Below are 25,927 nucleotides of genomic sequence, written 5' to 3'. Positions count from 1 at the left end.
TGCACGCCCCTGTACATCAGCACCTTGGTCAGCGCCCAAAAGACGGGCCGCATACTGGGCTGCAGCACGTGTCTGTTAATGCCTACGGTTTTTGTTAATAGATATAAGAACATTTTCAGCGTGGGTCAGCGCTGTTAAATTGCCATTAACAACCATTACTCCGAATACGTGCGCATAACACATCTAGAAGGCATGTGGTAGATTTCTCATGACACAAGACTGCCATCTTGTGTTCGACCTGCGATTGTGAAATTAAATATCATCCCATCTTTCTTTTTTTATTTATTCTTCCTTCCATTGCTGTCATCTTTGTCAGAACGAAGACAGCTAAATAAATGATTGCCGAGTTTAGTTACTAAATTGGACATAATTCAGGAAGATATAGGGCACTTTCACAGATGTGAAATAGGCTAACTACAAAAACTTCGTTAGGCCTACTGTAGGGCCTACTTAAGATTTTTCTGGTATCGGTGTTTTACTTCACTAGGGTATTACATTTTACGGTAAATGTTTCGAAAACGTTTCTAAATTTTTGAAGAAATATTTTCGGAAAATTGTTTTTCGGACTACTTTTTACTTTCACTCCTGACATGTTACACACCAGGGGAGTCCTTACACCCTTTTTACTGGGGCACGTGCCCCAGTATAAATTTGTTGTGCCCCAGTAAAATCTAAAGTTTGAGTTTTAACAATTTGCTTTATGAGTCAGTGCATTAATTTTAGGTTGATAATCCCGGAAAAAAAATAAACGCAAAAGTATCCCAATCAACGCTTGTAAAATCAAAGCAGTTTAACCGAAAACACAAACCTATGCGTGCTCTTCTGAGCTTGCCAAATAGCCACTGCAGCACGCACACAGAAGTCCAGGTGTCGGACTCGGCACACAAGTCAGAAACTAGGTAGGCTAAGTAAACATTACAAAACTAAAGAAAGTTTCTAAATGATAGGCCTACCGATCATCTTATTTTTACTAAAACATAAAACAATATTAGGCCTACATGAAACAAAACAAAATGGTGTGCTTGCATTAACTATAGATGTCCCTGCCAAAGCTAATGTTGAACTATGACATTGTGTCCTTGGGTAAGGCACTTCACCCACTTGCCTCGGGGAGAATGTCACTTACTTTAAGTCGCTCTGGATAAGAGGGTTTGCTAAATGACTAAATATAAATATCATTTGTATTTGATGGCATGATCCACATTTCTAATTTCATTGTGCAAAGCTACCATGGAGCAAGGCAGAAGGCAAGAAGAACAATGTATTTGATATAGTTTGCATCATTGATGAGGACTATATGCGCTCTACTGTACTCTACTGTGCCCTGCATTACTTTGTTTTAGGTTTCTTGTTCTCCTCTACCCTCTCCTTTCACTGTGTGTGTTAAATAAAGCTTCGAGAAAAAAAAAGGTTCTCAAGGTTGAACAAATATTTTCGAAAAATACGTTACAATACAAATCGGGTTTATTTGGGGACATAACAGGCGGCGCCAACGCGATGTATCCTACTTTTTGTCATTTCAAAATACAGAAATACATAATACGTGGCTTGTAACGTGTATTCTTTACAGTCCACTGTCAGCAACTTGTCATGTGTCTTTGGTTGCAGGAAGAGTCAGTGAAAGTGCGTACACTAAAAGGGCATCAGGTGTGTTGGTATGAACTGGATGAAAACGTTTTCATCCGCACTAGGTAATGCTACGGGGGGAACATGCAGAAAATGTATGGATTTTAGAACTTTTCCTACTGGTCAAGATCCTTCAGTGAGGGACTTCACCTGCTCGTCTTTATAACGTGGCCTAAGCTGCAGCTTTTTTAACTCTGTTTTAGGGTGGGACAATATCTCTGCACCAATAGGAGAGCGATAAAGAGACGCTGAGGTCACGCATTGGTCCTAACGCTTTGCCAGTCAGGATGGATGAACGTCGGTCCAAGAGAAGCAGCGGCGGCCGCTGCCTGCAGAGAGAGCTGGCGGAAGGGTTTGTCATGCCACTGAGACGGGTAAGTTCCTTTTTTCCCCTGCTTGATCAAAATGCATGTAACAGTAGAAGGTGCGTCCTGATGTTTCCCTATTGAGACTAGACTAAACACATTGGAATAATTATGTTTTAATAATTTGAGGGTCGACACAACTTGGCTTGTAATATTTCCCTCGTGAAGAACGTTAACAACATTTACCGTGATACTAATCTAGTTCTGTTTACGTTTGTTTTCTAGTGTTCGTGTTGTTTAGAGGGTTGGGGTTAGAGAATTGACAGAGACTCATTTCAAGCCTGTGCTGCAAGGTGGCAGCAGCCCAGTGATGCTAAACATTTAGAGACGGGACTATTTTAGACACGGATATAAAACATTGAAAGTTCGACGGCATTCTATTTTATATCTGCAGTGTTCACATCTTGCGTTTGATTGGGGACGTCGTCCCCTTGTGGGACATCATGCCGCATCTTGTAAAATGTTGATGAAATGCATCTAGCCGACGTTGAGAAAATGTGTCTTTCCACAGATAGCCTTTCACAGTATGATGATGACGATGAAGATTATACTGTAGCAACGCACTTAAAGCTTTCAATTAACAAGATGAAATGAAAGCCAGGGCTAGGTGTCCTGATATAGCTTATGTGTCTACACGAGAGATGCGCTGTCCTCAAATGACGTCTTCCCGCTTTTATGTTAGCGTGGGGTTTATTAGATGTGTTATCGACACATATCTTTATGATTGAGCCTGCCAATAGTAATAGGACAAAAAAGTGATTTTGTAAGTACGTGATCGTATTAGTTCTCAGTTATAGATGCGGTGTATCGTGTTTTCCAATAGCCTATATGCGAAGTATTGTTTCTAATCATTTTAGGTCAAAAGACAGTTAAGGAGAGTTCAAAACGTTAAAGTATTTCTAAGCTGACATCTAATCCCCACAGTGTTGTCTGGCATGTGCAGCTGGACATCTAAATACTTTAATATCAGGATACATGGTGGAGGAGACATATAAAACAGTACAGGTGCAAAGACAGTCTTGATCCAGCGTACAGCCGGCTCTCTTTACCAGGATGCTGCAGACGACATTAAGCAAAGCGTCTGCGTGGGATGTCGCATGACATAATAGAATAAAAATCTTTGCTTGACTTGCAAAAAATGATTTAGTACATTTCAGTTTTGAATCTGCACAAGTTAATGAATGTTATTTCGCTCCTTGACCATCCGATGATTGACGGCTGGCCAGACTGGCTCTCCGGCTGTGTACACAGGAAGATTTACACCCACGTGTGTCATTGAAAGCTTCTTATCTGTGACAGGGGTCTGACTGGCCAGGTGATGAACACCCAGAGACGTTGTTAGACATAACACTCTACTGGGGCACAGGCCCCTAATTCATATCCCTTTTTTTCTTTCAAGCTTGCTGCGCACAATGCACTACTAGGCTATAGAAACTCCCCTTGCTTAACCCACTATAACAGTTCAGAGACGTAAGTTTGATATCAGCTTTGGCAGGGTATCAATTGTTAACGCGAGCGTATTGTTTTCGCATTTATTTGAGCGCAAATAGGCTACTTTTTTTTGAGCTTCATGTTATATTGTTTTTATGTTTTAGTCAAAATAAGATGATCGGTAGGCCTATCATTTAGAAACTATCTTTAGTTTTGTAATGTTTTCTTATCCTACCTCAATTCTGACTTGTGTGCCGAGTCCACACCTGGGGGGTATTCCAGAAAGCAGGTCATGTGACATACCCGGGTAAGTTAACTCCCCAGCTGACACCCAGCGTTGTAGCAACATTGCCACTACGTTGCTACAACATTGTGAATCAGCTAGTGGGTTAACTTACCTGGTTATGTTGCATAATCTGCTTTCTGGAATACCCCCCTGGACCTATGTGTCTGTGCTGCAGTGGCTATTTGGCAAGCTCAGAAGAGCGCACTGACATGGAATTCTGAATGCATATAGGTTTGGGTTTTCAGTTAAACACTTTTACAAGCGTTGATTGGGATACTGCGTTCATTTTCTAAATTAATGCACTGACTAATAAAGTAAGATGTTAAAACTCAAACTTTAGATTTCACTGGGGCACAGCAGGTTTATACTGGTGCACGTGCTCCAGTGAAAAGGGTCTAACAACGCCCCTGTGAACACCTCTATTCATCTTCCTACAGACAGCAGCAGCCACCGGGGCCCGGACCAGCCTGGGGGCTGATTAGCGAGCTGTGGTGACCAGCATGGCTCCCATCATGGAGGGCTCCCACACAGTCCTTCATCTCTACCAGCCCATCCAGGAGCGCTGCCACACCAGCCTGTACGTCCCCAAGAGGCGGGCCCCTGGTTTCACATACGGGAGCCACGCCCCAGGCTGGGCCGCCCCCAGTAATGACCAGGCTGATGACCATCCCCCTGAAGACAAACAAAGAGGCCAGTCTTCCATCCCTGCAGGCGAACTTCTCAACTCCAGCCAGGCAACAAAGGAGACCGTTTCTGAGCTCTTCTGTCTGGCCGCAGAGCACCGCCAGCTGCTGGCCCAGCTCCTGTCTCTGTGCGGGGACTGCGCCAACAAAGTCAGGATGGGAAACCAGGAAGGGAAGCTCCAGGGTCACGGGGCGTTGGAGGGTCGCGAGGGCTGCCCTGGTCAGGCTGCCAGTAGCAGCAGCCCCCAGCACGCCCTCCCCACGTCCCCGGAGCAGAAGAAGGTTTCGTCTCGTGGTCGCAAGCTCAAGAGGCTGGGAGGGAAGAAGCTGAATCCAGCGGAGGAGCTCCCCCAGAGCAAGGGGAAGAAGAAATCTGGCGGCGAGTCGTATTCTGTCCAGGCTCTGGTCCAGACCTCAGCTTCCATCCCTGCAGCGTCCGTGGTGGAGGAGCGGAGAGTTCCAGGAACACCAGCGTCCGTCCGCGCACTTGACACTCCAGCGTCTGGCTCCTATGTCAGCGTGGCCAGCAACCTGCCCACAGAGTCCAGCAACCCCATTCTGCCCCTGGAGGAACACTTCCACATTGCCCGCGACGCATGGTCTTTCATGGAAGACTCTGGAGACCTGGACTTCTGCAACGACCTCTCTGAGTACGACAGCGAGCTCTTCCTAGGCTACGAGGCGTCCTCCTGCAGCCTGATGGACAGCCTGCATGATCTGACCCAACAGGAGCCCGCACTGAGCGGGAACCTACGACCCCTCAAGAGGCTCACATCCCCGGACCATGTGTTTCCCACCATGGTGTCTGAGGACAAGACGGCCCTCCAGCTGTATGAGGAGATCCACAGGAGGGAGTCCGGGGTCAGCGTGGTGGCAAAGGTGCAGGAAACGGAGGGGAGGGTGCAGCGCGTTAGCCACATGAGCCCAGACAAGTCAGACCTCCAGCCCGGAGCAGGGAGCTCCATGCCTCAGCCAGGGACGAGTGGCCTTCAGCAGGGGTGTGGAGAATGGAGGGCGCCTTGCAGGAGCTCCACGCTGGAAGAAAGGAGGGAAAACACAGGGAGCAAACTCCCCGAGGGGCTGTGGCTGCCCCTCTCTAAACCTGCTGAGACCTTCCGTAGCAAGAGCCCCTCGTCGCCCTCTCTCTCGGGGGTATTCAACACCTCCTACCCCCCCACCAACACCCTGCAGAGCATGTCTCCAGTCCTGTCTCCCCTGTCCCCCAGACACCACAGCCCCCAGTTCAACCACCGCATTCTGCTCCTGGCAGACGAGGATGTTACCCCGGGCGGGGAGGCTGAGGGGGGCAGGGACCAGGAACTCAGGGTCACCACGGAGGTGGTCGACAGGAACGGCAACAAACGGACCATCACACGTTTGGACCTCAATCTCAGCCGACAACCAGGGAGCTCCAAGTGGAATTCCTGCAGCCTCCCCTTGGAAACAGGTGAGTTAGTGTTTGTAAAGATCACCCAGCCTTCCTCTCACCTCCCTTCCCAGGGTGAAGCCCATCCAGTCTCTGGTTTAGGCACGCTCTCCTGAGGGGTGTGATGTACTTCATCAGGAATATTTGGATACTTGAAAACAGCTGTTACTATGTACTGTTTTGACATTTCATTTGACATAGGTGTTGAAGGTCAAGGTGTGTGGGTGAGTGTGTGTACGTGTGCAATACACAGTATCTGAGCCCTGCAGTTTTTTACCCAGACCTATTCTCATGGTGTTTGGGAAATGCTCTGTTACTGCAGCATGGTAACTGTCAAAGCAACATTTTCTACACTGCTGTGAGGGGATTTTTAACTGACTCAAACAGTTTACATTCTCAAACACCAAGCCAAGACATCATGTGAAGACTATGCCTTTCTTAATCCATAGGCTCTGCCCTGGACAATGTGTCCAAATTAAAGGGTGTTCAGATTGTCCTGTTTTTGAGTTTCAGTTTCCTGAGCGCTGTGCTTGTCTGGAACTTGACATGTGACTTGGCAGTGAAAGAGAGAGAGTCTGTTCTCTCTCTGCTGACGAACATCCATTTCTTAATCATTTTACTATTGGAGGGGGTGGCGAGGGGGAGAGGGGTGGGGGAGGGGGGTTGGGGTTGGGGAAGGGGGTGCATGGGTGCAAGATCAAAGCTTCAGGGTTCAGCTACAGCAGTTCACCTCAGTCACGACTCTCATAAAAACAATGTGAACTGAAGCATTGCCAATTTGTCCTCTGCATGCTGTGCGCCTCTTAAAGCCACTTCTCCAGGAGTTCACTCAGGCAGGCTGTCAAAGACTCACTGGCCCACAGGCCTCCAGAAGAAAGGATTAGGATTTCAGTGTGTGGAGAACTTCCGTCCTCTTCTTAATCTGGTCTAATAAGTCGTATCTCATGGTTACATCGAAAGCACAGATGTGATAAGAAGAGCAGAGTTCCACATCCTGTCTGAAAATCCATGTAGAACCCTCTGGAACCTCCCACTGTACCCTTCATCTCATGTTGTTCCTTCAGCACAGTGTGCGTGCTATCTTGCCTGTGCAGAAGAAGCTACGTGTCTAACTGTGCTAGTTTGGGACCTCCTATCCTTTGATCCATGGAGGAGCACTCGGTGGCGTGACATGAGCTCAATGTTGTTTAACCAAGTTCCCTCTGAGGATTTGGAGGTTTGATCCAGAACTTGATGGTGTCAGATGTGTGTCTGGTGGTTCCTGTTAGTCAGCTACGATTCTGTTTGCTTCCTTACTGACCTCTGAAGCCATCAGTGGAGACTTCTCTCTCGCTCGCTCTTGCTCGCTCGCTTGCTTGCTCGCTCTCACTCTCTCTCTCACTCTCTCTATCTATCTCTCTCACTCTCAGCAGTTTACTGGCTGTGTAATTTGTTAATTGCCTGTGCAATGATTGGACAGTAAATATTTATCTGTCAGAGAGTTCTGGTACTGTAAGCACAATTGCTTCTAAACTACCAGGGGTTAGGGTTAGGGCATCTCTAGCAGGGGCATCACTGCAAAATCAGGAAATCGTTTCGGGTTGTCTGTTTACTCTTGCATTAGTAATGTTGTCTGCAATGTTGAAGGGAGTCAGTGGTCTGTAGCAGCTAGCTGGACTAGGACAGCCCTGGTCCTGGCCCTGGTCCTGGCCCTGGTCCTGGCCCTGGTCCTGGTCCTGGTCCTGGTCCTGGTCCTGGTCCTGGTCCTGGTCCTGGTCCTGGTCCTGGTCCTGGTCCTGGCCCTGGTCCTGGCCCTGGTCCTGGGGAAGTCTGGACTGGGACAGCCCTGGCCCTGGGGGAGGCTGCATGGCATCCAGAGAATGCTGCTGTGGAGGGAGAGAGTTGTTACTCATGTGGAGATGATCTGAATTGATTCTCCTCACAGTAATGACCCACTGCCCACGCATGGACACACACAAACACTCACATGCCAGAATTATGAATCAGTACACACACACTGATAGACAGACACTGTACATGGCTGTGTGTGTCTGCTGCCTAAGCCTCAATTAAAAATGCGAAAAACTTTGCTTTCGAAGGTCTAATCATCTGTTACAGTTTTTGGTGTATTTTGTAAGATGGGTGTGGGAAAAACTCAGGGCAGTGAAAGCACTGGTGGATGTTTGTTTTCTCATGTTGCATATGCCGCTGCGTGCTGTGTGACTTATGCCTGATCGATAAAACGTCTGTAAATAACTCCTCCACTGCTCCTCTTAGTGAACATGAGACGGTTTCATCTCCCAACACCAGATAGGATAACACAGTAGAAAGAGAAAACAGGACTTTTCAGCTGTGGCTGGCTGTCTCTGGGCTTGACTCAGTTAAAGGACAGACTCTAAAACTATCAATAATGAATGACGCATTGAGAGTTAACCAGGACACGCGGACAGGAGAGAGACTGGATGAAGCCTGCCCTTTATGGTTGTCCATAGTTTCCCTAATTAAGATCCAATCTGCCTGTCTGATGTCTAATCAGCCAGGTTTAATTAGGCACATTTAGATGAACGCTGAATATTACATTTAGTTATTTAGCCGATGCGCTTATCCACAGCGACTTACAGTAAGAACAGGGACATTCCCCTGAGGCAAGTAGGGTGGAGTGCCTTGCCCAAGGACACAACATAATTTGGCACGGCCGGGAATTGAACCAACAACTTTCTGGTTAATAGATTCCCTAACCGCTCAGCCATTTGACCCCCAATAGTTAGTGAGATTTTCAAGGACATGTTCCTGCATTCTCTGTGCTGGTGTGTGTGTGTGTGCAATTTTGTGTCCTTGCATCTCACCAAACCAAATCTCTCTATGAAATTACTTTTAGACACACACACAAACACCCAAACCTGGATCTCTAAACCTGTCTTTGCACATTCTGCTCTCTGAGAGGTAGTAAATAATACTTTAATTACTTTAATTCCATCAACCAATCAGAGCGCGGGTCATGTGAACCTGATGAGCACAGTCAGCTGACGTATGTCCTCCTCCTCCAGCTCAGCTCCTCCTCCTCCAGCTCAGCTCCTCCTCCTCCAGCTCAGCTCCTCCTCCTCCAGCTCAGCTCCTCCTCCTCCAGCTCAGCTTTTCCTCCTTCAGCTCCTCCTCCTCCAGCCTAGCTCCTCCTCCTCCAGCCCAGCTCCTCCTCCAGCTTAGCTCCTCCTCCAGCTCAGCTCCTCCTCCTCCAGCTCAGCTCCTCCTCCTCCAGCTTAGCTCCTCCTCCAGCTCATTTCCTCCTCCTCCAGCTCAGCTCCTCCTCCTACAGCTCAGCTCCTCCTCCTCCAGCTCAGCTCCTCCTTCAGCTCCTCCTCCTTCAGCTACTCCACTGGGGACGAGGACAAATACCGGCTCTGTTCAGAGACTGAAGCTGTCTGCCAGACCAGCAGACTACTAGGCTAGTAGACTACCAGGCTTGCAGACCAGCAGACTACTAGGCTAGTAGACTACCAGGCTTGCAGACTACCAGACAACTAGGCTAGTGGACTAGTAGACTGCTGATTCATATGAAGGACTGGAATCCCTGTGCTCTGATGGAGTAGCAGCTCCTCTGGGTAGGAGAGCACATGAGCCTCGCCTCATGCTCCAGTGGATCTGAGGTAAATACGCTTATGGATTTGTCAGTGTAGTAGTTGTAGTACTAGTGTGTACGTTTGTGTGTGTGTGTGAGAGGGTGTGTGTGAGTGTGTGCGTGAGAGAGTGTGTGGGGCTTATAAGCATGTGTGTGTGTGTCCTCCTACTTCTATTCAACCAGAAAGTTCTATTTATGGCCCAAAACCCTCTCAGCCTTGTGTTAGTTTATTCAGGAGCAACCTCTCTGCTCTGCCTGTGTTGCTGAGGGATGACAGCCACCGAGCCTCATCCATCACCCTGCTACCCACATCAGCCGCTAGATGCCCTGTCATCACTGACCCACATCAGTTTATATTAACCTATGATAACCCATCATAACCCAGCCCACCTCTCTCTCTCTCTCTCTCTCTCTCTCTCTCTCTCTCTCTCTCTCTCTCTCTCTCTCTCTCTCTCTCTCTCTCTCTCTCTCTCTCTCTCTCTCTCTCTCTCTCTCTCTCTCTCTCTCTCTCTCTCTCTCTCTCTCTCTCTCTCTCTCTCTCTCTCTCTCTCTCTCTCTCTCTCTCTCTCTCTCTCTCTCTCTCTCTCTCTCTCTCTCTCTCTCTCTCTCTCTCTCTCTCTCTCTCTCTCTCTCTCTCTCTCTCTCTCTCTCTCTCTCTCTCTCTCTCTCTCTCTCTCTCTCTCTCTCTCTCTCTCTCTCTCTCTCTCTCTCTCTCTCTCTCTCTCTCTCTCTCTCTCTCTCTCTCTCTCTCTCTCTCTCTCTCTGACAGCTGCTCAATCCACACTCTCTGATTTACACACAGTAACTCTGTGAGCACCTGCTGGTCGACAGGGTTCCCCCATGCACGCACTCACACACGCCCGTGTGCACACACACACACACACAGAGGAGGGGTGGGTGTGTAAACCACCTGTGCTTCACTCAGGCCTGCTTGGTTAGATGAGAGTGTGCTAGCAGAAGCAGAGCTCTCCTAGCTGCTTGGTTAGATGAGAGTGTGCTAGCAGAAGCAGTCCTCTCCTAGCTGCTTGGTTAGATGAGAGTGTGCTAGCAGAAGCAGTCCTCTCCTAGCTGCTTGGTTAGATGAGAGTGTGCTAGCAGAAGCAGAGCTCTCCTAGCTGCTTGGTTAGATGAGAGTGTGCTAGCAGAAGCAGTCCTCTCCTAGCTGCTTGGTTAGATGAGAGTGTGCTAGCAGAAGCAGTCCTCTCCTAGCTGCTTGGTTAGATGAGAGTGTGCTAGCAGAAGCAGAGCTCTCCTAGCTGCTTGGTTAGATGAGAGTGTGCTAGCAGAAGCAGTCCTCTCCTAGCTGCTTGGTTAGATGAGAGTGTGCTAGCAGAAGCAGTCCTCTCCTAGCTGCTTGGTTAGATGAGAGTGTGCTAGCAGAAGCAGAGCTCTCCTAGCTGCTTGGTTAGATGAGAGTGTGCCAGCAGAAGCAGTCCTCTCCTAGCTGCTTGGTTAGATGAGAGTGTGCTAGCAGAAGCAGTCCTCTCCTAGCTGCTTGGTTAGATGAGAGTGTGCTAGCAGAAGCAGAGCTCTCCTAGCTGCTTGGTTAGATGAGAGTGTGCTAGCAGAAGCAGTCCTCTCCTAGCTGCTTGGTTAGATGAGAGTGTGCTAGCAGAAGCAGAGCTCTCCTAGCTGCTTGGTTAGATGAGAGTGTGCTAGCAGAAGCAGAGCTCTCCTAGCTGCTTGGTTAGATGAGAGTGTGCTAGCAGAAGCAGACCTCTCATAGCTGCTTGGTTAAATGAGAGTGTGCTAGTAGAAGCAGTCCTCTCCTAGCTGCTTGGTTAGATGAGAGTGTGCTAGCAGAAGCAGACCTCTCCTAGCTTCTGATCTAATCACATCACATGTCCTGTGACAGATGACAGAGGCAAGGCCCATGTGGGTCTGGCCCTCTTTTCGCACATTGATTCACTCTTGATTTCTGTTGGAGAGTACAAGACGACATTACATTGCAATGAGAGGACCTTTCTTCCCAGTGTCAGAAACTCACCTAGCATTGCTGTATGTGTGTGTGTGTTTGTTTGTGTGTGTGTGTGGTAATGAATCAACTGCAAAGTGAAGCCAGACTAACAACAGCAGTAGAGTCATTACTTAATGCAGCAAAGCCTGACTTAAAGCCTCAAGTCATCTATATGCCATCCCCCTCTTATTCCTCCTCCCCTCCTCTTCCTCCTCCCCCCTCCTCTTCCTCATCCCCCCTCCTCTTCCTCATCCCCCCCTCTTCCTCATCCCCCTCTCTTCCTCCTCCCACTATCTTTTCTCCTCTCTCTCCTTCCTCCTCCCCCCTGTCTCCTTCCTCCTAATGGACTCCTCATTCTTCAGTCAGGGTTCTTGTCCCCACATGTTCAGACTGTAACAGAACAGTTAACATTAACCCTCTGTCTGTCTGTGTCCCTCACAGCAGTGTCCTCTCCTGGCCAGCAGGGAGCAGTGTGGCCCTCCTCATGCATGTCTAACACCACAGGTCACATCCTGGAGGGGATGAGCCCACTGACACACGGCACTCACGTAGAAAAGACTCTGACACGGGAGTAGCTCAGCAGGATGACTGCAGATCAAGATGACCCGTTCAAATCCCCCTTGTACTTTACTTATAATATAAACTCCAACTATAAATGAATACATTTCCATGAACCCTGTGAATGTATGGTTGTTATACAGACCTGATGAGCTGAAGTAACAGTAGCACTAGGGTTACAGTAGATGAGTTAACTCACCCTAGCTCTGATCTTCAGCCGCCAGGCGTGATGCAGAGTGAGCACTGTAGCGTCTGGAGCCCTCCCAAACCCTCAGCGTCTCTGACTGGGCCACTGCGCTGCATGCTGCATTACAGAACAGCCCTCCTCTCTGCCCAAGGACTGCGGTCCTGTCTGTCAGCGACTTACTCTGCTAAACACTCACGCTGAATGCTAATGGAAGCACAAATGATGACTTCTAGAAAGATCTCCGGGTTTGTGTGTCTGTGGGCCTGTCCACACTGTCTGCTGTTAAGCCATGTGACATCATGGGGAGGTTGTACAGCTATGTGTGTGTCTGTGTGTGTTTGTCTCTGTGTATGTGTCCGTGCTGTGCTGAGTGTTTGTGGTATTACTGCACACCTTAAACAGCCCAACATGTAAATAATAATCACACATGAGATGACTACAGATGGCAAAGTACACACATCCTTCATTCAAGTGCAGATACTCATGTTTTAAAAGACTCTGGTAAAATGTGAAGTACCAACTACACTTTTTTATAATTAATATTTGATATTTCCGAGAAAAAAAAATGTTCACAATTTGGACATTTTGAAAGGTTGAAAAAATATTTTTGAAAGAAAGTTACACCAAAAAGGTTTCTGAAGGTTGAAAGAAAAAAAAAGAAACAAAAGTTTCTAAAATGTTGAAAACATATTTTCAACCTTTAAAAAAGGTCTGTATTTGGTGGCATGATCAAGATTATTTATTGTCACAGGAAGTACACTTGGTTACTTCCACTCTCTGAAGATGACAGAGACTGTGGAGGAGCAGCAGAATCTGAAGTGAACAGTGAATATGAACAGAATGAAAACCCTGTCTGTACTGCATCACGGATCAAGGACGTTCGATGAAATATGAACCTTCAGCTGGCCCACTTCAGGCCTGTTCTGGCAGGGAGGCCTGTTCTGTCAGGGAGGCCTGTTCTGGCATGGAGGCCTGTTCTGTCAGGGAGGCCTGTTCTGTCAGGGAGGCCTGTTCTGGCATGGAGGCCTGTTCTGGCAGGGAGGCCTGTTCTGTCAGGGAGGCCTGTTCTGTCAGGGAGGCCTGTTCTGGCATGGAGGCCTGTTCTGTCAGGGAGGCCTGTTCTGTCAGGGAGGCCTGTTCTGGCATGGAGGCCTGTTCTGGCAGGGAGGCCTGTTCTGTCAGGGAGGCCTGTTCTGTCAGGGAGGCCTGTTCTGGCATGGAGGCCTGTTCTGTCAGGGAGGCCTGTTCTGTCAGGGAGGCCTGTTCTGTCAGGGAGGCCTGTTCTGCAATACTAACATTAAATAACAGTTACAGTCCTGTAGGAGGAGGGCTGGAGGGGATTGGTTGAAGCAGGACTTGTGTGTGGTGTTCTAGCCTGCTATGTTTCACTGCACAGAAAAGCTCTCCCTGCCACTTTGGTTTGTACATGTGCTGATGCCAGCTGCCTCTGCTCTCCTTCCACTGAACCTCTTCACAGGTTCTACTGATCCGATGCCAGAATATATTATAACGTGCTGAATAAATGTAATCACTAGCTGTTATCCCCCATTCCTCTGTGTGTGTGTGTGTGTGTGTGTGTGTGTGTAGAGGATGCCCTCCTGAGGCAGGATCATGATATCTGGATGCTGGATGGCGAGGACTCCATCTCCCAGGAGCCCCTGTCCCGCGCCTCCCGCCCTGAGCACCTGGACTTCCTCAGGATCACGCCCCCTGAGGATGACATCATCGGAGATACACCCTACTACCCCAAACTAGAGGGCACGGTGAGAGCAACATTATCACACCTGTACACCTGCATACCTGTTCACCTGCATACCTGTACACCAGTACACCTGTACACCTGCACACCTCCTCCACACCACACTGGTACTGTTAGAATACATGCTTCAGCCTACAGATCATGTGACTTCTGTCGGCTTGTGCACTTCCAGCAAACACACACACTCACGTAAGCATCAGTCGGTTTGTGCTGTTTGTCTCCAGGTGTTTCCTATGCCTCTCTCTTTGCCAGATGAGCTCATGTGGCCCAAGGTGGCTGAACCATCAGGACACACTAAGACACACGAGAACACACTAGGAGACACTAGGACACACCAGGAGACATCACATTTAGTCATTTTAGTCACACCAGGACACACTAGGACACAGGCAGCCTGCGCTAGGCCCTGTCGTCTCGTCCAGACTGACTGCTCAGAGACACACAGAGGCTCCGTCCTCCTGGGATACTCTCTGGAACACCCTGGATGACAATGCTGTAACATAACAACACTATCGACCGGTCTGCAATTACCAAACCTTGCCTGTAACTGAACTCTGGCTTAGTATCACCGGTTACATTGATGTTTGTCTGCCTTGACTCCAGGCTCTGGCTGTCAGGGTTTTAACGTTAAGCTGCTGTGCCTCTTGCAGATTATCTGGGTGTGTCTCTGTCTGGGATTTTAAAAGGCAGCAGACCAGCAGCAGGCTGCTGACAAACATCTTGTGTTGGAATGTCAGCTAGACTGACAGAAAAGCACCCACATTATCACCCAGCACTCACATGTGAACAGTCACATGGTTTCAGCTGTTGTGGTGAGGGGTTTTCCCAGTTACACGTTAAACAATAACAATTGTCATATGAATGCATTCACTCAGCACTAAAATCATGGTAGCAAAGTTTACTTAATTTATTTGAGAAGGCATTCATTAGAAACCCATTGTCAGTAGTGGATGTGTGGGTCCAGTGCTGTGGTTCTGACCTGGCTCACTGAGAGCTCTGAGGGGCCTGCAGCTGGAGGCTGGCCGGCTGGGAGCTCTGAGGGGCCTGCAGCTGGAGGCTGGCTGGCTGGGAGCTCTGAGGGGCCTGCAGCTGGAGGCTGGCTGGCTGGGAGCTCTGAGGGGCCTGCAGCTGGAGGCTGGCTGGCCTGGAGCTCTGAGGGGCCTGCAGCTGGAGGCTGGCCGGCTGGGAGCTCTGAGGGGCCTGCAGCTGGAGGCTGGCTGGCTGGGAGCTCTGAGGGGCCTGAAGCTGGAGGCTGGCTGGCTGGGAGCTCTGAGGGGCCTGCAGCTGGAGGCTGGCTGGCTGGGAGCTCTGAGGGGCCTGAAGCTGGAGGCTGGCTGGCTGGGAGCTCTGAGGGGCCTGCAGCTGGAGGCTGGCTGGCTGGGAGCTCTGAGGGGCCTGCAGCTGGAGGCTGGCTGGCTGGGAGCTCTGAGGGGCCTGCAGCTGGAGGCTGGCTGGCTGGGAGCTCTGAGGGGCCTGCAGCTGGAGGCTGGCTGGCTGGGAGCTCTGAGGGGCCTGCAGCTGGAGGCTGGCTGGCTGGGAGCTCTGAGGGGCCTGCAGCTGGAGGCTGGCTGGCCTGGAGCTCTGAGGGGCCTGCAGCTGGAGGCTGGCCGGCTGGGAGCTCTGAGGGGCCTGCAGCTGGAGGCTGGCTGGCTGGGAGCTCTGAGGGGCCTGAAGCTGGAGGCTGGCTGGCTGGGAGCTCTGAGGGGCCTGCAGCTGGAGGCTGGCTGGCTGGGAGCTCTGAGGGGCCTGAAGCTGGAGGCTGGCTGGCTGGGAGCTCTGAGGGGCCTGCAGCTGGAGGCTGGCTGGCTGGGAGCTCTGAGGGGCCTGCAGCTGGAGGCTGGCTGGCTGGGAGCTCTGAGGGGCCTGCAGCTGGAGGCTGGCTGGCTGGGAGCTCTGAGGGGCCTGCAGCTGGAGGCTGGCTCACTGGGAGATTTGCAGTGGTGTGTGTCAACTATCCCCAGGCTTACATAATGACCCAGGGAACCTCATGTTTCAGGGACAGAAACAGCATCTGAGGATTTGTTTTAATCCCTACACAACCAATAATGAAATAATGCTTACCAAACAAATAAGACAAATGATGATGTTGCATACTATTGTGATAAAGATGCTTTCAGCCTCTGATTGACAATAAATAGTATTAGAATGAAATGAGATGACATTAGATAGAAAAGGACATATGTGGATGAAGAACAGAGAGATGTTGTATGTTTCTGTCTCCTGCTGAATGGAAGTCAGGTGGCTGAGCGGTTAGGGAATCGGCCTAGTAATCAGAAGGTTGTCGGTTAGATTCCCAGCCGTGCAAATGACGCTGTGTCCTTGGGCAAGGCACTTCACCCTACATGCCTCGGGAGAATGTCCCTGTACTTACTGTAACTCGCTCTGGATAAGAGCGTCTGCTAAATGACTAAAATGTAAAAAATTTAAAAATGAATGCTCCGTGGGTTAGGAGGAATATGGTCAGTGACATCAGGCTGCTAAGGTCACATGACCGTGACAGACCTTGAATCACTCCCACAAGCTCACTGAACAATTATTATTTTATTCAGAAGGCAAATATGTGCTCTTTTTAAATCTTAAATTAGAATGAAGACTGAGTGATACTCTACTGTGTGATCAGAATAGATAAACCTTCCACACAAAACTAAGTTTCTGTCTAAGTTTTGCATGTTCCAGTGGCCTGGTCTGTGTGTGTTTGAGTGAAGCTTCATTGCTGATGACACATGAAGTGGAAACTTGTTCCTGGCTAAGGGTCAGGTTGGCTAATCACCACAGTATTAGCCTCATTGGGCTGGGGCTGGGGCTGGGGCTGGGTTAGCCTCACTGGGGCTGGGGTTGGACCTTCCTAGCATTCCACCTGACCATAGAAGGATTAGCTCTGCTTAGCACTGCTAGCTCTGCTTAACTCTGCTAGTGTGCGCGCGCACATGCTTGTTTTAGAGGCAGAGAGAAAGAGAGAAGGAGAGAGAGAGCTAGTGTTTGTGTTACCTGGAGCGACCAACTTGCGGAAGTGAGCGTTTGTAACCAGACACCTGCTCAGCCTGTGTGGTTCCTCCTCAGCAGGGCGGGACCAGACCGGCTAGACCAGTAGGCCACGCAACGTCAAGGACCTCTCCCTCTCTCTCTCTCTCTTTCTCTCTCTCTCTCTCTCTCTCTCTCTCAATCTCTCTCTCTCTCTCCCTCCCCCCCCCTCCCCTCTCTCTCTCTCTCTCTCTCTCTCTCTCTCAATCTCTCTCTCTCTCTCTCTCTCTCCCTCCCCCCCCCCCTCTCTCTCTCTCTCTCTCTCACACACACACACTCCCTGATCTCTCTGTGGGGTGGGACACACACACTCAGAGGCAGGGGGAAGAGGAGAGAGAGTTGACTCACACAGACGTACGCTGGTACAGAGGAAACTTCACGTGGAACTTTCCCATGTTTTTCATACTTGCTCGGATACGTTTAAGAAAAGGCTCAGTATTCCTTGTCTCATTTCCCAGAAGGATTATGCCAAGACATGCTTTCAGCGGCTGAACAGATTGGCTCGTAACAGAATGCTTTTGGAATTTCTCCTTGCTCTCTGGCATAATGGCATTTTTAGTAAACTGTGATATCTAGACGACTACTTCTGTGTGTTTGGAGACCCTGATTGTATGTGCAGCGCTGTGTGTTCATAGTCTGACAGGGTTAGAGAGCAGCAGGGGTGCTAGCTGACCTGACAGAGGGACTTGGGTATTTGCCACAACAAAGGTCTTTTGTTCCTGTAAACAGTATAAGTGGGCCAGGACCAGCGTGGAGAGCTGGAGGTTGGGGAGATGAGCCTTTTGTGACACTGAATGGAAGCACTGTGCTGGACTAGCTCACTACCTGGCTTCCTGCTTGGCTCAGAGTCTATTGGCTTTCTGCAAACACTACCTCAGTGACTGTGTGGAAATGGACAGTGTCAGTAACGGCAGCTGTGATGGACAGGGGAAAGCCCCTCCTAGTTCCTTCCTCAACATGTTCTCCACCATCTTCACACGCGAGCGGCCTGACTCAATCAGGCAGGCTGGGGCGGACACAGCTGTCCTCACGTCGTTCAAGATCCTGTCTGATGACGAGAACTGTGCCAGTGAGGGTGATCAAAGTGTCCAGGATCTTATCAGTGCTGACGGGGCCCCCGCAAACGGGCCCCCCGCTGACGGGCCCCCCGCTGGGACAAAGGTGAGGAGTGGGCCTCCCTCCCCTGCGGCCCCTCCCCCTGACGCTGAGCAGACTGTTGAATCCTGTGAGATTGATTCCTGTAAGGAGAAGGAAGCAAATGTGGAGAGCATGGCCGATCCAGACCTGGTCCAGGTCACCATGGTCGAGACCTTCAGTGATGAAGAGTCCGGGGATGACGAGGCGTTTAGCAGCCTCGACCAATCACATGAGATCGCCATCCCTGGGCAGCACCACCCGGGCGAGGACAAGAGCGGATTGGAGGACGGTAATGCGGGTCAGCTGTCGTGTCGTCCTGCAGAGAGAGATGCCACTGAGTCAGAGCTGCGCCTGGCTGCCAGGAGAGCACACAGCCTTGTGGAGAGGTCCCTCAAAGACACCTCTGTTCTCTTCACTGCCAGGTTCACACGGTCGTGTCCCTCTGAGACAGATCCTGCTCTGCTCTCCTCCACCAGCGAGCAGACGGCTCCTGAAGAAGCCCCCGCCACTCTCCCGTCCCCTGGCCAGACGCAGGCAGAGCCAGGAGCCATGGGCTCAGAGGGGTCCAAGCCGGCCAGCAGCTCCCGGGGTCTGGATGCAGGAGCAGGCCTGGACACCCGCTCCCCTCCACCCTTGTCTCTCAAGTCTCTGAGCGCTAGAGCGCGGGCCTGCCAGGCTGGAGCTGAACATCCTGCCTCTCCACCAGGGCAGGACGGGGGGGAGAAGCCCCGGTCCTCCAAGAGGACAGAGAGGACATGCAGCTTGGACTCTCCCACCAGCGGCTCCAGGCCCAGGCCAGCCTCCTCCAGCCAGCGCTCCCTGACAAAAGGCCTTTCAGAGAGCATGTCGCGTGTCCCTGGTGAATCCTCAACTGACAGCCAGCCAAGTGCCGTTCCAGGTCCCACCCCTCCCAGGGACGAGGGCAGCATGTCGGCCGGCAGGAGACCAGATGCAGGGCCCTCCTGCCCCACACCCTCACCCTCCACCACCATGTCCCCCTCCAGAGGATCGGCCCTGGCCCCGGCCACCACCTTCCAGCTGCCTGCTCTCTTCAGCGGGCTGCGCGTGCTGAAGAAGGGGGCGTCGGGGGAGGAGAGGGAGACCCTGGCAGAGATCCAGCCGAGGGACTGTGACTTGGCCCTGCTGAGCCTGAAGAAGACGGTCAACAAGGCCAGGATCCTCCCGGAGCAGATCAGCACCTCCCCGGCCCGGAGGCGCTCCGAGCCCAAGCCCGTGACTGAAACCAAGAGCAAGCTGCTGGGCCAGCTGAACCAGCTGCTCAGCCTGGACGAGACCCAGCTGGAGGACAGACAGGAGGCTCCTCCACAGACACCCAGGGAAGGGGAGCTCCCACACCCTGGCACCCCTCCGGCAGGGAGCCGGACCACCTCGGAAGCTGCTCTCAACACCTTCAAGAGCCTCTTCAGCTCCAAGGCTGCCCAGAAGGAGCCTGAGGACCTGGAGGCTCTGAAGAGGAAGATCAGGGCAGAGAAGGAGCTGCTGAAGTCCATCTTTGAGAGAACCTCCAGGTCTTCCGTTACCGAACCCAGAAGTCCTGGCGAGGCTCACGTATGTTCTCACAGCCGTGGTTGCTCCCTGCAACAGTAGCACCGTGTTCTACCCTCCTCCTTCCTCTCCTTTGACGTGTTTGTCTGCAGTGCTGGTTCACCTTAACTTATTCATTATATTCTTCTGTCATTTTTATATAAAATACAAAGTGTGTTTGGCTACGGTCTGAGTGTTGGATTAGTGAACACACAAACACAGAGACACTGAAACATGAAGCTCTTCCCACGGTTCTATGTTCACAGCTGACTTAAGAGAACCTTCTAGTCCTCATCGCGTACCAGCTTCATGTTCCATCCTGTATTGTGTCTCTCCTGCCCCCCCAGTAGAGAGTGTGTTAACCTGTCTCTCTCTCCTGCCCCCTTAGTCGGAGATCACCTCCCCCACAGACAGTGAGGACCGCACCCCTGGACGCCTGCAGGCGGTCTGGCCCCCGCCCAAGCCCAAGGAGGAGGAGGAGAAGGTGGGCCTACGCTACACCGAGGCAGGTAAGGCCCTGCTAGACGGCCCCTCTAGACTAACTGGAGGAGGTGTCGGTGCATTTGGTCTCATACAGGAGCCTTGTTTCTGTTCCATCTGATTCCTTGGTGCAGTAGCTGCCTCATTTGAGTGATTTGGTGCAGTAGCTGCCTCATTTGAGTGATTTGGTGCAGTAGCTGCCTCATTTGAGTGATTTGGTGCAGTAGCTGCCTCATTTGAGTGATTTGGTGCAGTAGCTGCCTCATTTGAGTGATTTGAGACCCAAATGCCTCACCAGAAATAACCTCAAAGCCTCCACACTCACTTATCCAGATGTTCTCCTCCCAAAACACGCAAATCTGCCCTCCTGATCTAATAGCGGTGACACAGAGTCTGTGTCTGACAGCAAGTGTTGCATCAGCCCTGCGGCTGGCCCAGGCCAGCACCAGGGTGACAGATCTCTTAAATCCAGTTCAAGCAGGAACATGGTGCAACACAGTCACGGTTTGGGTTTGTTTGTTTTGTGGCATCTCAGAATAGTGGGCAGCTTAGGAAGGTAAAGGCACCTGTGACTCTGAGGGATAGATTTTGTTGTTGTCATGTTCTACACTGACTTCAGTCTCTGTATGTCTCTCCTGCCCTCTCTCTCTCTTCTCTCTCTGTCTCTGTCTTTCTCTCTTCTCTCTCTCTCCTTCAAGATTTACACAAACAGGCCACAAGCAGACACACCTCTAAATGATCTTGATCCAATTACATGGAAAAAGTTCATTCCTTTTAAAGTGTTGGTGCTTGCTGTTCTGCAGTGCTACACAGAATCCTGTGTAAGGCCGGGCTAACCACCTCTTGGTTAATCTCTCCTGGCATTTAGAAACCAGTGCAAAGGTTTCATCAGATAGATAAACCGTCAAGCCTTGACGTGGTAAAACTGTTGTAAAGTCTTGGAGAGAAGAACTTATCTGTCATAGTAAACCACCAAACAATCATTATAACGCACAAGCTACATATTTAATCACAACGTTGCTTTATAGAATTCAATAGAAATATTAGATGATGAATAGAGCCGGAGCACTCCTGCCCGTCTCAGAACCACCACTGGAACAGCATTTACAACCGGTCTGTGCAGTCACCGATGACGTGTTTAACGTTTAGAAACTGATCCACCCTCAGAAGCTTTTATCTCCTGTCTTCCAAGCGTTCATGTCCTTCATTGTTAAAGTAAGACATGAAAACAAAAGCGAGTCTGTTGTGTGATGGTTGCAGAGAGAGAGAGGCTGTAACACTTCCCTGCCTCCACCCTTCAACTCTGTGGTTGTAACATCTGTCATCTAATGACACATTTAGAAGAATCCTTTATTCATCTCTCACACAATGTGAACACACACACGTGCAGGGAGCAGAGCGACACACACACACGTGCAGGGAGCAGAGCGACACACACACGCATGCCAGGGCGTCAGTCTGTGCCTCGGCCCCATCCTGCCGTCTTCCTCTCAGGCGCAGCGGGCCAGCGCCCCAGGTCCAAGTCCACGTGCTCACCCAGGATAGATAGCTGTGATAGGGCTGTGTATGTGTGTTCTTCAGAGTGGTATCCTCTGTGTTTCCCCAGAGCACCAAGCTGCCCTCCTACAGCTGAAGAGAGAATGCAAGGAAGAGGTGGAGACACTACATGTAAGTAAACTGCGCTCAGTCTGGCCCTCAGTCTGGCCCTCAGTCTGGCCCTCAGTCTGGCCCTCAGTCTGGCCCTCAGTCTGGCCCTCAGTCTGGCCCTCAGTCTGGCCCTCAGTCTGGCCCTCAGTCCGGCCCTGAGTCCGGCCCTCAGTCAGGCCCTCAGTCAGGCCCTCAGTCAGGCCCTCAGTCTGGCCCTCAGTCCAGCCCTGAGTCCGGCCCTCAGTCAGGCCCTCAGTAAGGCCCTCAGTAAGGACTGTACTGATGTTTTCCTTATAAGATAAGATATACCTTTATTCGTCCCACAAAGGAGAAATGTGGACATTACAGCAACAAAGTGGACAGAAGAGTATATATAAAAAATGTATAAAGTTTGTACAAGATACAATAAAAATATAACCCTAGTTGGAAGGTAGAGCAGTGCTGGGTGTATAGTCTCACAGCAGTTGGAAGGACCTGCGTTACCCCTCCTTCTGCTGTGTGTCGTGTCATTAATGGAACAACTACAGTTCTTCTCCTGAAACACTAGATGGCACCAATCAAACACAGATGTGAATCATGTTCTGCCGTAGTGGTCTGGCCAGAAGAATGACCATGTCCAGGAGTTGAGGTACTCTTGACAGTCACACCATGAGAACAGCATCACAGTCTACTGCACCATGTCAGAACAAATGTCAGATTAGAGCAATGAGTGAAAGGTTTGAAGAACAGGCGGTATAGCTCCTCAGGCATGGTTCAGGGGGCAGGTACTCTGCATGTGTGTGTTGCTGAAGGGGACTGAGGCAGGCAGGGGTGGAAGCCATGAGCCCTGAGCAGTTCTGGAGGCTCTGGTCAGAGTCACCTCGCTACAGCCAGGATGAAAAGGAAGACCTGCTCTCCAGAGATGTGAAACATCTACATTTAAACAACGTTTGAAAGATGATTTGGATGTGTTTCTCTGATAAGATGTTTGTGCAGCTGTCCCCTGGCTGCCAAGGAGCTGCAATTCAACACTGAATTTTAAATAGTTTCTCACAGATCACCATGAAATACTCCTATTATGTTTATGTGTTCTCTCTGTTTCCGAGAAAAGCCGGAACATAAGAGTGAGTAAGCTAAACACCGTGCCAGGGTGATAGAACAGCCTTCTGGGAGAGTAATTGCTTTCTGATTTGAGCAATTGTCTTTGGGAAACAGTTGTAGTAAGTGGCCGTTTAAGATCTGATGAGTCAGCAGTCTGTTATTTAACAGTCTTTTATTTGTCGCTGGTCCTGATCTTGGGGGTTGTTATCAACACCCAGAAACATGCTGTGGAACCTTCCAGAAGGGAGAACGTGCCTAGTCCTGTTTTCTTGCTGACCACACTGTAACACATAACATGTGTTTGATGAATTGCAAAACAGTTTCACTTTCCTCTTTTTTAAGTTTGGCTTCATCTCCACTGTGTTTGACCCTGATTCTCCACGTTATTCTGGTTTAAATCTGCCGTCTGCGCTTTGTCTGTGAAAAGGCTGTGTGGAAACCACCTGGTGTATTGAAAGGGCCCTTTTGACAGAAATCAGCCTATCATCATCACCCTATCATCCTCCTGATCCTCACCCTATCATCCTCCTGATCCTCACCCTATCATCCTCCTGATCCTCACCCTATCATCCTCCTGATCCTCACCCTATCACCCTCCTGATCCTCACCCTATCATCCTCCTGATCCTCACCCTATCATCCTCCTGATCCTCACCCTATCATCCTCCTGATCCTCACCCTATCATCCTCCTGATCCTCACCCTATCATCCTGCTGATCCTCACCCTATCATCCTCCTGATCCTCACCCTATCATCCTCCTGATCCCTCACCCTATCATCCTGCTGATCCTCACCCTATCATCCTCCTGATCCTCACCCTATCATCCTGCTGATCCTCACCCTATCATCCTCCTGATCCTCACCCTATCATCCTCCTGATCCTCACCCTATCATCCTGCTGATCCTCACCCTATCATCCTCCTGATCCTCACCCTATCATCCTGCTGATCCTCACCCTATCATCCTCCTGATCCTCACCCTATCATCCTCCTGATCCTCACCCTATCATCCTGCTGATCCTCACCCTATCATCCTGCTGATCCTCACCCTATCACCCTCCTGATCCTCACCCTATCATCCTGCTGATCATCACCCTATCATCCTGCTGATCCTCACCCTATCACCCTCCTGATCCTCACCCTATCATCCTCCTGATCATCACCCTATCATCCTCCTGATCCTCACCCTATCATCCTCCTGATCCTCACCCTATCATCCTCCTGATCCTCACCCTATCATCCTGCTGATCCTCACCCTATCATCCTGCTGATCCTCACCCTATCATCCTGCTGATCCTCACCCTATCATCCTCCTGATCCTCACCCTATCATCCTGCTGATCCTCACCCTATCACCCTCCTGATCCTCACCCTATCATCCTCCTGATCCTCACCCTATCATCCTCCGGAAACCCATGAGATGGCATCACTGTGGCATTCTAAAAAAACACAACCTTCTCACCTTTGATAACTTTATTAATTTTTTAGTAATCTTAAATTGTTTTTCAAGTGTGTAAATAACCATGTGTCACCACTGTTGTCTGAATTGGCCATCAGACGTCAGAGCTCCCGTCGGGCAAATACACGAGCCTCCATCAATGGTGATTGTCTTGTTCCAATGCACAAGACATCTTTCGGTCAGTCTGTTTTCTCTGCAAAGGGTGCAAAACTGTGGAACCTCTTGCCCACTAGTCTAAAACTAGAGACTAATAGCAACACTTTTAACAGAGAACTTAAACAACGGCTCAAATCAAATCAACAGTGCTCACACAGTTAATTTACAACTGGTTTATTGTTTGATCATGCTGCCTTTGTTTTACTCTACGTAGCCGATATATATTTGACTCCATGTCCCCTGCAGGCAGAGTTTGGGCTGAAGATCTTCGAGGTGCGTGGGGAGCATGCAGTAGCGGTGGCGCGGCTGGAGGGCATGGTAGCCCAGCTGCGGAGAGACCAGGCGTGCGGAAGGCAGGAGCGCGGTGAGCCCTGTGAGGCCAGCGTCTCCACAGAAGAAGACCTTCCGCCCAGAACCTTCCGGAACGTGTGTGTCCAGACAGACAGGGAGAGCTTCCTCCGGCCACCAGAGGGCGAGGCAGCCAGCCGGAGCCCGGGGCAGAACAACCTGCCCAACAAACTCAACCTGGACTCCATCAGCCACAGTCTGGGGGGCAAGGTGGAGCAGGCCTCGGGTCCCTCTATACCCCCACCACCACCACCACCACCACCACCCCCCCTTCCCTTCCCCGGCCAGTCCGGTGCCCCGCCCCCCCCAGCTCCTCCATGTCCTGGCAACATGGCACCCCCTCCCCCACCCCCTCCTCCTGGGTGTGGCCCCCCGCCCCCTCCTCCCCCCCCCGGGTGTGGCCCTCCTCCACCCCCGCCCCCCCCTGGCTGCGGCCCCCCACCCCCGCCACCTCCTCCCCCCCCCGGGTGTGGCCCCCCGCCCCCTCCTCCCCCCCTGGCTGCGGCCCCCCACCCCCGCCCCCTCCAGCAGGGTTTGGGTTTGGCTCACAGGTGGAGAAGGCACCGCGGAAACCGACCAAGGAACCAGCGTTGCCCATGAAGCCTCTTTACTGGACCAGGATCCAAATCCAGGACAGCAAGTAGGTCCCTTCACTGATATCTACCTCACTATCATATGTACCTCACTGTGATACCTCCATCACTGTCATATCTACCTCACTGTGATATCTACCTCACTGTGATACCTACCTCACTGTGATACCTACCTCACTGTGATACCTACCTCACTGTGATATCTACCTCACTGTGATACCTACCTCACTGTGATACCTACCTCACTGTGATATCTACCTCACTGTGATACCTACCTCACTGTGATATCTACCTCACTGTGATACCTACCTCACTGTGATATCTACCTCACTGTGATATCTACCTCACTGTGATATCTACCTCACTGTGATACCTACCTCACTGTGATACCTACCTCACTGTGATATCTACCTCACTGTGATACCTACCTCACTGTGATATCTACCTCACTGTGATACCTACCTCACTGTGATACCTACCTCACTGTGATATCTACCTCACTGTGATACCTACCTCACTGTGATATCTACCTCACTGTGATATCTACCTCACTGTGATACCTACCTCACTGTGATATCTACCTCACTGTGA

At 50.6% G+C, this 25,927-nt stretch overlaps 1 protein-coding gene across 1 annotated transcript in view; it reads left to right on the top strand.

Annotated features, from left to right (window-relative positions):
* Positions 1-1,909: 1,909 nt before the first annotated feature.
* Positions 1,910-25,927, top strand: part of LOC146300256 (formin-1) — a 58,592-nt gene continuing 34,574 nt past the window's right edge. The window contains 7 exon segments of the mRNA XM_084682166.1: positions 1,910-2,000; positions 4,146-5,838; positions 13,702-13,877; positions 19,965-20,085; positions 21,663-21,724; positions 24,642-25,230; positions 25,233-25,383. Of these exon segments, the coding sequence (XP_084538292.1) occupies positions 4,209-5,838; positions 13,702-13,877; positions 19,965-20,085; positions 21,663-21,724; positions 24,642-25,230; positions 25,233-25,383 (2,729 nt within the window). The 5' untranslated portion in view covers positions 1,910-2,000; positions 4,146-4,208.

Source organism: Hypomesus nipponensis, chromosome 3 (assembly GCF_054491055.1).
Source record: "Hypomesus nipponensis isolate SF chromosome 3, ASM5449105v1, whole genome shotgun sequence".
In the NCBI taxonomy this organism is placed as follows: Eukaryota; Metazoa; Chordata; class Actinopteri; order Osmeriformes; family Osmeridae; genus Hypomesus; species Hypomesus nipponensis.
This window is presented reverse-complemented; position numbering and strand designations above follow the sequence as displayed.